A 12,432-nucleotide genomic window follows, 5' to 3' on the forward strand; every position below is an offset into this window, starting at 1 on the left:
GGGCTATCATTTGTAGACAGGTAGCTTCTGAAAAAGAGCTAGATAGCTCAAGTGGGTGTTACCTGATAAAATAAAATACTAGTTTAGTAGTTTTCATGGCAAAACATTTGTTTTAGTTTTTCAATGCACACAATTTTATTTGCACGCAAAAGTTGAAAATAAATCATTTTGACCCCAAAATTAATCACATTTGATGTGCTGAATAAAAGTGGGTGGTTTCCTTTCGATATGTTAAATTTTCTTCATGCAAGCCACTCAGTTTTCTTCAGCACATCCTGTGGGCTCAGACGCTATCATGTGAGGAATGCTCAGAAAGCAAGGGAACATTCTGGAAAGCACAGGAGAAACGTAAGGGGCAGTTACAACACCAGCTATGTGGTGTTTGTAACGCACTGCCATGTTGTAGGCTCAAGTGCTATGGTGTGCGGAACGCTCACGGATCGAGGGAACATGTGGAAGCACAAGTGGTGGTTCGGTTACCACACCAATCCTGTGGTGTGAGCAAAAGGTTAACACAATATTAGTGGCAAGTAGGGCAAACTCATTATTACCCACACTCCACTCAATCAACCTGGCCCCAGAGCCATTAAAACTCACCCACAAGTGGCCTCTCAACCCAGACACACGGCAGCCCCTCACATGCCGACTTTCTGACACTCATAGCAGGTATGTGCTCATGCCAGCGGCCACCTGCAAAGTAGCCATTCCACTACATGGTCACCAAAACCCCTCAACCCATGCCATATCGCCGGCATTATTGTGCCAAGGTCGCACCATTGCCTGCCAATCCCCCTTCCCCTACCAATTGGGCTGGAACCCATTCTTCACCAGATTCAATCGGGTGCAGTGTTTTGAGCCCCTTTTCCCATGTTAACATAAACCAAGAGTTTCTTAACACTTTCATCACAATTTTTTTTTCAAAAATATAAGTTACACATTAAATGTGATAAAATAACTATTATGTATTCTGCTTTTCATTGGGAATACTGGCATCTTTCTGAAACCACTTCAAACAACGCACACGCCTCAAACATTCACACATCCCCCCCCCCCACCGTGCGTTCCCCGTGTCCTTGCCGCTCAAGCCGCTGGCGCTCACGTACCCGCAGGCGGCTCACGATCTGCCCGGCCTTCTCGAGCGAGATGTCTCCATGCCGGCTCAGCACCTGCTGCAACGTCTTGAGGACGTCGCCCGCCATGGTGACATCGCCGCACACGTACAGGTGCCCGCCCCTCTCCTGCAGCACCGAGAACACCTGCGCGTCCAAGCACTCGCGCAGGAGGTCCTGCACGTACATCTGGGGGGAGGGGGGGGGCGGGGGCAGTGTGGGGGGCACAGATGCAGCCCAAACATGAGACATCAGACACGCCTAACCTCATCTAAGGCAGATGAGTGATGATGGTGATGGTGGTGAGGATAATGGTGCTCACCTAGCAGGTGCTAGGCTCGCATGAGTGATGATGGTGGTGGTGATGATGGTGGTGCTCACGTTGGCGTGATGGACTCGCGTGAGTGATCGTGGTGATGCTGGTGATGGTGATGATGGTGGTAATGGTGATGGTGCTCACCTTGGGGGTGCTGGGCTCGCGTGAGTGATGGTAGTGATGCTGGTGATGGTGGTGATGGTGGTAATGGTGATGGTGCTCACCTTGGGGGTGCTGGGCTCCCGTGAGTATGCCGTGTGCACCTCAGAGAAGATGCCCTTGCTGCGTGCGAGCTCCATCTCATCACGGTAGATGTCATCCACATATCTCTCCCGGCAACCAAAGAGCAGCATCATCCCGCACGGATGCACACCTGTACCACACAAACACACATACGTGGATTAGCGGTGGCTAGGGTTAAGTCATGGCTAAGTGGTGGTTGTGGTTGAGTAGTGGTTTTAGTTGAACTTTTGTTGTGGTCGAACAGTGCTTGTTTGATAATAATTGTGGCTGAGTAGTAGTGAAACTGTAGTTGTGCTTGAGTAGTGATTGCGGTTGAACTTTAGTTGTGGTTGAATAATGGTTAAGGTTATAGTTGAGTAGTGGTGGGGTTGTGGTTGAGCAGTAGTTGTAGTTGAGTAGTGGTAAAGTTTTTTGTGGTCGAACCTTGTGGTTGCGGTTGAACTATAGTTGTGGTTGAGTTGTGGTTGAACTTTCGCTGTGCTTGAGTAATGGTTGAGTCGTGGTTGAGTAGTGGTTGTGGTTGAACCGTAGTTGTGGCTGACTAGTGGTTGAACCGTAGTCATGGTTGAGTAGTAGTTGAGTTGTGCTTGAACCGTAGTTGTGGTGTGGTTGTGGTTGAACTGTAGTTGTGGTTGCATTGTGGTTGTGGTTGCATTGTGGTTGCATTGTGGTTGTGGTTGGACCGTAGTTGTGGTTGCGTGTGACAGCACCTCGGTGCTCGATGTCATGGAGCCGTTCCTGCCAGAACCCGCGGAACGGAGCGATGCCCGTGCCGGGACCAATCAGGATGCAGGGCAGGCTGGGGTTAGAGGGCAGACGGAACCCCGGGGCCCTGCCATGACAAAAACCGCCACCACAATCATCATATACTAAATAACTGCAATGATTGACAACACTCTATCACAACAACGCGCATTTATATTGCGCCCAGAAAGTAACACACGTCTCACAGTGCAGTTTCATAGCCTTGGGCAGCTTTCTAAATCATAACTGGCACAACAACGTGCAATCAGCCAACATTCCAGGCAATTGTCACGAATAATGAGGGCTACTGATGAGTCAGTTAGAGCCATCAGTTTCCAATTCATTCAAGCTAAAACACAACCCTTAATCCATGGGTTTATTTAACAGCTTGGCTAAATTAAAGATACTTACTGATGATCAAATAATACCAATATGCTCTACATTTATTCTAATCTCAAAAACTAATCAGTAGCGAGCATGAATAGTGCTTGGATTTATAACAATAATGCCTTATGTGTTATAGGTTGCAGGGGTTTGAGGTGGGCAGCAAAGGATAGTGCAGCAATATCCACTGTTGTTCTCTACATCTATGCTCCCACATCTATGCTCCCTGACTTCGCTAGCCCATCCTGAGTAGTGTGATAAAGTCATGTCAAACACATCCCCATGATCGATATGGCATGGGGAGGCCTTTACCCAACAGTTTATTGACAAGACGGCTGTCAAAAAACTTATGAAAATGAGCAAATATCTTAAGTAGGTTTGCCCTGAAGAGGAGTCTTGAGACGAAGGCTAGTTGTCCTGGAGAGATGAAGGACTCGCGTTATTCAACACATTGTGTTTAATTAATTGCGTTGATGTCTGGCCAGCTCACGTGTGCGACAGTCCCGCCTGTGTGCATCGCCGGGCACTGTGACAGAGTTAATTAACTCCAAGACCTCTTCATATTAAACCCAAACCATTGCACAACCTCAAAGACTTAAAAATAATGGACATATATATAAATATTAAAAAGGACCAATGTATCCATTTTGGCAAAACTATGCATGTGAGAAATATATCAAAGGTTGCAGAATTTCAAAAGAGGCATTGACCTGGTGGGTGAGTGGCACTGTTACTGCATATACAGAGGAAACTTGCTGTGCTCCTCGATGCATTTGAGATGCTCTCTGGCATGTGAATCTGTTCTGGTGTACAATTCAGTTGTCTGTGTGTGTGCATGTGTCGAGATAGAGGTATGTGTGTATTTAAGATGTCCCGGTGTTTCAGGGTGTGCGTCATTGTGCTATTCGTTTGTACGTTACTACATTACACTATGACCGACAACCTGGTTACTATTCCCACTCAAAATAAGTGGCAAGTGGAATTAGAACTTCTCAGGTGCATTCCCAAGGTCGACTCAGCCTTCAAACTTAGTACTTGGTGCAATGTGTATACATCAATATTGGCTAGAAAAGGGGAGCCATGTGTGTAGCTGACCACAGCCTTTATTAGTTGCTTGCTCACAACACTTTCACCATCAGTCTGTTACGGATATACGGGGGGTCTTTAAATTATGGTATAGGGTTCATGTGGAGTGGAAGATGCCTTCACAAGGCCCACTCTGTTAAGTGCTAAATCACTATGCATGCCTTCAACATGGCAACCGAACATCGATCTCAATGTGTGTGTGTCCATGTCACCAAATGTGTGTCTGTGTCCGTGTCACCAAGTGTTTGTGTGGCAGCTCACGGGCGCACGAAGCAGGGCACACTGTGCCCGGGCTCGATGTGGCTGAGCCAGGACGAGCAGACGCCATGGTGCAGGGGCCCATGTCCCCCTGCTCAGAGAACATAGGGGTCACGGAACGGGGAGAGGGAGGGGGCAGCCATCATTGTCAACGCATCACAATCAGACCGATAGTATCGCACACTCGCACACCTGCATCAGCAGAAACAACAGCAATAACAGCAACAGCTTCTGTATGAATCCATTGTAATTACTTGGCGTGGAGTCACACATTATGCGCAGGTGTGAGACGCGGCAATGCAACTGTAAGACAATAGCATGTGTACTTAACACGTGATAAAAATTATGCACAGCCCTTTGTCAATCCACTGCTTGATGAAGGCCTTCCTACACCGTATCAGTTTCATGGGGGTCGTTTTTAACCATTATTCACCACGCTGGTCAGTGCGGGTTGGTGAAGATGGGGACAGCCCAAAACCAGTTCAGAGACTACTCGCCATTAATATTAGCCATGGCTATGAATAACTTGCGTTACCGGTTTCATAGTGTGGTGAGCGAATAACCACTGTGACCACCGCTGCCCCCACCCCCTTTAAGATATGAACTCAGGAATTTGCCAAGTGTTCAAAGACGCAGGCAGAATTCCAACGATGTAAACAGCAGATGGCTTGGCACACATAGGTGAGGTGCGCTGAAAGTTAGCAATCTGGGTTCATTGTGCTGCTTATATGCACGCTGATCGTTATCATTTCATAATTACTCACACATCTATTGTGCCTTACTGACATGAGCATTGAGTGACTTGAGTTATTACGCCATGAACATTCATTATCATCAGCAGCAGCAATAATAGCATTCATTATTATCACCAAGACAATCACCTTCAAGAGTAGCAACATCCATCATCATTATCAGTGACATTTACAGTTTTCCACTGAGTGCATCTTACAGTGCAAATTATAACTTATTAAAATTCTGCACTTAAAGTGGGTAGAGGGCTATTACCGTGCAAGAACACACTCAGCTCCCAACCTTTAAGAATTTGGGTTCAAATCGGGGTTGCAGCCGCCTGTAATTAAACAGGGTTCTCAAGTGTAGCAAGCTGGTGGTCTGTGCCTGGTCAATAATGACTAAAAATAAAACAAGGCCAATGCCAACCACTGCTACACCACTGTTTACTGACAACAACCGCCATTCGCCACTAAGTGGCTGTGACGTCACCACAACGCTTGTGCCAGCCAGGCTATGTGCACGTTGAGGCCACGTGATGTGTCGAATGCCCGCTGGCAGGTCACGGGGCAGACCAAGGTGCCACGGGTCGACTGACTGAGATGACTGGCTGATGCACCACCTGTGCCCCCTACTGTGCCAACTTGCTGTGCTTTAGCCACCCGGCGCTCCGCTCGTTGTTGTGAGCGTCGCTCCTCCCCCCTCCGTTGTTGTTGGAGGGCGACTGCCTCAAAATGCCCACTAGCGTCCTTCACGAGCCTCATCCATAGAGGCCGATCTTGACACCGCTGGTACCAGTCATCGGCAAGTCCACTCAGCTCCACATCCTCTTGTACCACATCACTCCATCTCTTTTCTAGCCCATGCCGCACCCGTTTAGCCTCCTCGATCCGGCCGAACAAAAGCTGTTTAGGTATGCGGTGGCTGGGCATGCGGGCTACACCTGTGCTCCCTACTGTGCCAACTTGCTGCGTTTTAGCCGCTCGGCACTTCGTTCTGCCCATCGCTGTTATTAGAGGGCGACTGCCTCCAACTGGCCAGTCACATATTTCACTAGCCTCCTCCATAGGAGCTGATCTTAATACTGCTGGTACCAGCCATCGGCATATCCACTCAGCTCCATATCCTCCAATTCTATATCAGTTAATATATTCTGTAGTCCATGCCATGCTCGTTTAGCCCCTCTATCTGGCCAAACAGTAGCTGCTTGGCAATTCCATGGCTAGACATGCGGGCCACGTACCCCAGCCAAAGCAGCCTCGCTTGCTGGAGGTACTCACCGATGGGACAGTGTCCAGATCTTTGAAAAATCTGTGATTTCCTCACATAATCCAACCTAGTTAAACAAAGGATGAATATTAGGTAGGCCAGCCTTAATGTTTCATATTGGTCCAAATGTTCCTTCAGAGGGGTCCAGGTTTTGCAAGCATAAAGAAAGAAGGGAATAAGTGTGGCTGAGAAGACCTGGAGCTTTGTGTGGAGCTACAGACCAGGTAGCTTCCACACAGTGAAGTGAGACCTCTGCTGCCAAACTGGAACTGATCATAAGCACACTGCCCAGGTTTGGAAACTCCTCCGCTCTCTTCACAACTGCCCCATTAATTATGAGGAGTTTAAATTGCGGTGTGTTTGATGGCACAAAATACCAAGGCAGATGTTGTGTTTTTGTGAGGATGATGGTAAGGCCCCACCTCTTTGTGGCATGTACCAGGCTCAGTAGCAGAGTCTCCAACTCCTCAGAGTGAGCAGAAGTTACCAGATCATCAGCATACATAGATCATCAGCATAAATAACATAGTTATGTATACAGCAAAAAAGCACACACACATATTTACAAGCACACACACATGAAGATAGTGGCGACATGGCCTAGCGATAGCGCGTTCGTCGCTTGTTGCAGAAGTTCAGAGTTCAAATCCAGTTGCTGCCCTAGTTAATACTGTGGTGTGTATTAGTTAAAAAAAATTACGTGCCGGCTGCTTCATAGTGGATGTTCATGATCCTGTGACATCATTTGCAAGATTAGGTCATTGTGTGCCAGTATCATGGTCTCAATTTGGCAATTTAAAATAAATACATGTATCTGCATAGCTATCATTCCCCTAACTGCAAAAACTTGGCAGGACCCTCCTGAAAAAAGTCATGAGACTCAGTGAGGCTTTCCTGTGTATATAATTATAATAAGAGTGGTGTATCTATTAAGTATGCAGGTTATGCAACTGCATCAGAGTCCACTGGACGAAGGGGCCCAGTTACCAAGCGATGAAGAGAGGGGAAAATGGGCAGAGGAGAGCCCATTTCATTCCTTGAACCAGGGCCTGTATCAACCACACGACACCCCTGCTGTCACCTTCCATCCATCGGTGCCCTGTGCAAGGCACCCCAAGTTCTGCGCTGGGCACACGTCTCACCGTGCTTGCGATAGGAGACCACAGCGACGGTGGCATGGATCTGTCCGGGCTGCGCCCGCGGGGACGAGCTGATGGAGTAGTAGCGTGGCTGCAGCAGCGGCAGCTGAGATACGAGCAGCGAGGCGGGGACGCGCACGCCGGGGAACTCGCACAGCGCCTCCAGCACCGAGGGGTTGCCCCTCCACTTCCACTCCTCGTAGGCCTGCTGACCCTGGGGGCAGTGCAGTGGTGGCGGCTCAGTGAAGCGCCAACCTGGCACTCAGCTCTTTGTGATGTTCCACATTCTCTGCATTATACGATGCTCCAGAAAATAAGGAGATGCACCCCAAACTCATGGCAGGTGTCAGTAAAGTTACACCGATCTGGTCACCAACACCCACCTACCAGACTATAAAAGATGCATCCCTAGCTTTAGCTTAAAAAACCGTGGTGTTGTGAATATACCCTTATAAAAAAAGAGTGTTAAGAAGGATTACATAAGTCTCGATCATATAATGTCTTGTCATAATAATAATGATAATCACAACGATGAAGAGGAAAATTGTAATTGATTAGTTCATGGTTGTTTGAGTATATATAATCTAAGTTGACTTGAGAGCTATCTAACAAGGTATGAAGTTTGGCTCAAAGCACGCCGGAGGCTCCCCTACTCCAGAGCACTACTTTCTACTGACAAGCTGTGGCCACACGAGACACATAAGTTGAGGCCAAACAAACATAAAACTCCCGGTACCTCGGAGAAAGGAAAGTAGATTGATGATCCAGCTGTTACCATACCAGGCACGGGACTCAATGCCAAAAAATAAGCAAATACTACCCTTATCTCTGAAAAAGGAGGATGGAGTGAGGGCCAAGCTGTGGAAGTCTGGTAAATGTTTAAGGTCTCCATTGTCTCACAAGAGAGAAACATAAATAAGAAACAAATGATTAAATCTTACACACTGGCCCATTCATACAGCGAGTATGTCAGTGGGCTATGTGAGAGGAGAAGCAACAGAAGAGGGAAGAGAAGATATGAGAAGGTCTGAGGCGCCGGAGTGCAGAGAGCACACAGAGGGGCCAGCCCCCTGATTTTCATGTCGGCCAGGTAGCGTACACTCCTTTGCATGTGGAGCTGCTCTCGATAGAAGTCGTGCATTGCAGGAGAATGGCCTAAATGCCGAATAATAACTGAGAGGTATAGTGGTAAAGCAGTGCAGGAGGTATTGTGTTAAACCAGTGGAGATGCTAAATCTACAGTGAGGGAAAAAAGCATTTGATCCCCTGCTGATTTTGTACGTTTGCCCACTGACAAAGAAATGATCAGTCTATAATTTTAATGGTAGGTTTATTTGAACAGTGAGAGACAGAATAACAACAAGAAAAATTCAGAAAAACGAATGTCAAAAATGTTATAAATTGATTTGCATTTTAATGAGGGAAATAAGTATTTGACCCCTCTGCAAAACATGACTTAGTACTTGGTGGCAAAACCCTTGTTGGCAATCAGAGGTCAGACGTTTCTTGTAGTTGGCCACCAGGTTTGCACACATCTCAGGAGGGATTTTGTTCCACTTCTCTTTGCACATCTTATCCAAGTCATTAAGGTTTCGAGGCTGACGTTTGGCAACTCGAACCTTCAGCTCCCTCCATAGATTTCCTATAGGATTAAGGTCTGGAGACTGGCTAGGCCACTCCAGGACCTTAATGTGCTTCTTCTTGAGCCACTCCTTTGTTGCCTTGGCCGTGTGTTTTGGGTCATTGTCATGCTGGAATACCCATCCACGACCCATTTTCAATGCGCTGGCTGAGGGAAGGAGGTTCTCACCCAATATTTGACGGTACATGGCTCTGTCCATCGTCCCTTTGATGCGATGAAGTTGTCCTGTCCCCTTAGCAGAAAAACAACCCAAAGCATAATGTTTCCACCTCCATGTTTGACGGTAGGGATGGTGTTCTTGGGGTCATAGGCAGCATTCCTCCTCCTCCAATCACGGCGAGTTGAGTTGATGCCAAAGAGATCCATTTTGGTCTCATCTGACCACAACACTTTCACCCAGTTGTCCTCTGAATCATTCAGATGTTCATTGGCAAACTTCAGATGGGCAGGGGGACCTCGCGGGCGCTGCAGGATTTCAATCCTTCACGGCGTAGTGTGTTACCAACTGTTTTCTTGGTGACTATGGTCCCAGCTGCCTTGAGATCGTTGACAAGATCCTCCCGTGTAGTTCTGGGCTGATTCCTCACCGTTCTCATGATCATTGCAACTCCACGAGGTGAGATCTTGCATGGAGCCCCAGGCCGAGGGAGATTGACGTTCTTTTGTGTTTCTTCCATTTGCGAATAATCGCACCAACTGTTGTCACCTTCTCACCAAAGTGCTTGGCGATGGTCTTGTAGCCCATTCCAGCCTTGTGTGTAGGTCTGCAATCTTGTCCCTGACATCCTTGGAGAGCTCTTTGGTCTTGGCCATGGTGGAGAGTTTGGAATCTGATTGATTGCTTCTGTGAACAGGTGTCTTTTATACAGGTAACAAGCTGAGATTAGGAGCACTCCATTTAAGAGTGTGCTCCTAATCTCAGCTCGCTACCTGTATAAAAGACACCTGGGAGCCAGAAATCTTTCTGATTGAGAGGGGGTCAAATACGTATTTCCCTCATTAAAATGCAAATCAATTTATAACATTTTTGACATGCGTTTTTCTGGATTTTGTTGTTGTTATTCTGTCTCACTGTTCAAATAAACCTACCATTAAAATTATAGACTGATCATTTCTTTGTCAGTGGGCAAACGTACAAAATCAGCAGGGGATCAAATACTTTTTCCCTCACTGTAATTGTAGTATTTGCAGTTGTCAAATAATATAAAGTCAATATATACGGCAAGCGAAATTAGGGATACTTTAGGTGAGTGTTACAGAAGAAATGTTGGAGGAAAAAGATAATCCACATTTTCCTACTGGAGAAGGAAAGGCTATGCATCGAACTGTGCCACAAGGTCACATATCATGGGTGACACGAGCTAAAGAAAAAGGTATTGTAAACCACCAAGCCCTGGCATATTTATCATGGTGAATACATCTATACAGTGGATGTTAAATAAAGACGAACATCATCGTTCTACACGTCGTCAAGACCCGACCAAACCTGGCAAGTCGCCAGCTGCTGCATCAACCACTAGGCTGCTGCTGTGTCATCACTCATCAACCTGCTGTCTGCACTGTTTGCGAGATGGTGTACAACGCGTTAACGTTCGCTAGCACAGAAAATTCCTCCACGCTTGTCGTTGTCACCTCAATACTAGTGCGAGAGACGATCTGCTACAAACTGAAAGATTACCTTTGTTGCGTTGTTTGCCTTATAATAAACCTCATATTGTGTACTAGGTGATGCCTTATTAACCTGCATTCTGAATGAAGCCATTGATTAATTTATTTTTACTTTTATTTGTATAACAGTATCAAGTATTTTTTGGACTGAGTGTCAGTTGCCTATTTAATGACTCTCATGTGTGTGGTTGAACAATGTGTAGTGACTGTGCTTGTCATTGTATGGTGCCTGGGCTTAAGAAGCCACGGCGGGTAATGTGTTGTCATTATGTGCAGTCTGGGTTACAGGATGTAGTACCAGCCTGGGTGAGCGCTGGTCAGCGCGGAGGCACCGCGAGCTGAATGCGGTGCGAGCTCCCAGTGAGGGAGCGAGAGGGAGCGTCAGCCAGCCAGGTTTACCGTGGGGCATGATACGCTGGTTGACCTGCTGACATGTGACTGGATGATATTGTAGGGGGGCTACCAGTGGACGGGGGCCACGGGGTGGTCACGTGGTCCAAAAGAGCTCTCGGGAACCTTCGAGAAGGAGCTCGAGAGACCTGAAAGGTGGGCGTGGCGAAGGGAGGAGCCAGCCCCAGCCCGGGGGCATATAACAAGGACCCCGTGAGGAGCTCGGGGTTCTTCGTGTGCTCGAGGTGTTATGAAGATCCACGTCGGGGAGAAGAAGTCTCGAGTCACGCGGTCTGGGACCCAGCTTGTGGTCCGGACTGGGATAGCGAATCGTGTCTAGTTCTGCCGTAGCGTGGTTAGATGGGCATTCGAGACCCAAGTGTAGATTGTGTTATGTTACGTACTGTTGTGTAAATAAATAGTGTTGCTCCTAAGATAACGTCTGCGACTCAGTTGGACTCACTACAAATGTATCAAATGCATCCCTTACATGGGAGATACCTAAGAATCTGAACAATAAGGTTGTCTTCTATCATTGTGTATAACAAATCAATAATATTTTTCGATTTAAAGCTTTCGTGACTGCAGGGATTCATCTTCTTGGTTCTTTCGGTAAAGTCACGTAGAAGGGAAATAATAAAATAATAAAAATAAAAGTTGACAATTGTATTTTATTATGTTTTCTGTTTATTATTTTATTATTTCCCTTCTACGTGCCTTTTACCGAAAGAACCAAGAAAATCAATAATACCCTAGACTAATCAAATATTTAAATAAATGACAGATATGTGCTAGAACAACAAAGGGCAAAAAGTGTGTCTTATGATCTGAAGAATGAAATACTAGCCCTGACCTAATCACAACATTGAATCCTACCTCTTGAATCCTACCCCATGTCTCTTACCCTTAATACAACACTGGTCCTGACTCGCAGTACAATGCTCTCCATGTGTCCCCCACCGTCTCACCTTGGCAAGGAGGTGCAGGCGCTTTCGCTCATCCTCGTCGTCGGTTAGCCCCGCAAAGTGGAGCAGCAGCTGTGGAGACGGGGGCGTCGTGATGTCCAGGAAGTGTGAGAAAGCCTGCGCCAGCGAGCAAGGGGGCAGCCGCCCCTCAGCCTGCCACTCGCTCACCGTGCCTGCACCACACAAGCAAGAATAATACCAATTTTTCCACTGTACAGCCAAGCCATGCTAGGGACGTGCCGCGCATGAGCTTGGAATGGTTCAGGAGGCACTGGACTGATTTTCCACTGTAGGACCAGCTGTCCTGCTGACGTCATAAACAATGCTTGAATCTAGTCATATGTAGACGACATGGTAGTGATGCTTCCTCAGAGTTTACTGACTGACCTACCAGATTCAGACGTATTGGGAGGTCTGCGCATCATTGTTTGGTTCCAGCTCAATATGGCAAATAGTCCATGAACACCATGCAATCTCAACTCGGATTTTA

At 47.0% G+C, this 12,432-nt stretch overlaps 1 protein-coding gene across 1 annotated transcript in view; it reads right to left on the minus strand.

Moving 5' to 3' along the window:
• LOC144945395 (nitric oxide synthase 1-like) overlaps nucleotides 1–12,432 on the minus strand; it is a 60,320-nt gene that overhangs the window by 14,280 nt on the left and 33,608 nt on the right. The window contains exons 20-25 of the mRNA XM_078873912.1: nucleotides 11,946–12,115; nucleotides 7,281–7,491; nucleotides 4,144–4,231; nucleotides 2,379–2,500; nucleotides 1,650–1,798; nucleotides 1,104–1,298 (exon numbers count right to left, since the gene is read on the minus strand). Of these exons, the coding sequence (XP_078730038.1) occupies nucleotides 1,104–1,298; nucleotides 1,650–1,798; nucleotides 2,379–2,500; nucleotides 4,144–4,231; nucleotides 7,281–7,491; nucleotides 11,946–12,115 (935 nt within the window). The remainder of the gene's footprint in view (nucleotides 1–1,103; nucleotides 1,299–1,649; nucleotides 1,799–2,378; nucleotides 2,501–4,143; nucleotides 4,232–7,280; nucleotides 7,492–11,945; nucleotides 12,116–12,432) is intronic.

Source organism: Lampetra fluviatilis, chromosome 37 (genome assembly GCF_964198595.1).
Source record: "Lampetra fluviatilis chromosome 37, kcLamFluv1.1, whole genome shotgun sequence".
Lineage (NCBI taxonomy): Eukaryota > Metazoa > Chordata > Hyperoartia > Petromyzontiformes > Petromyzontidae > Lampetra > Lampetra fluviatilis.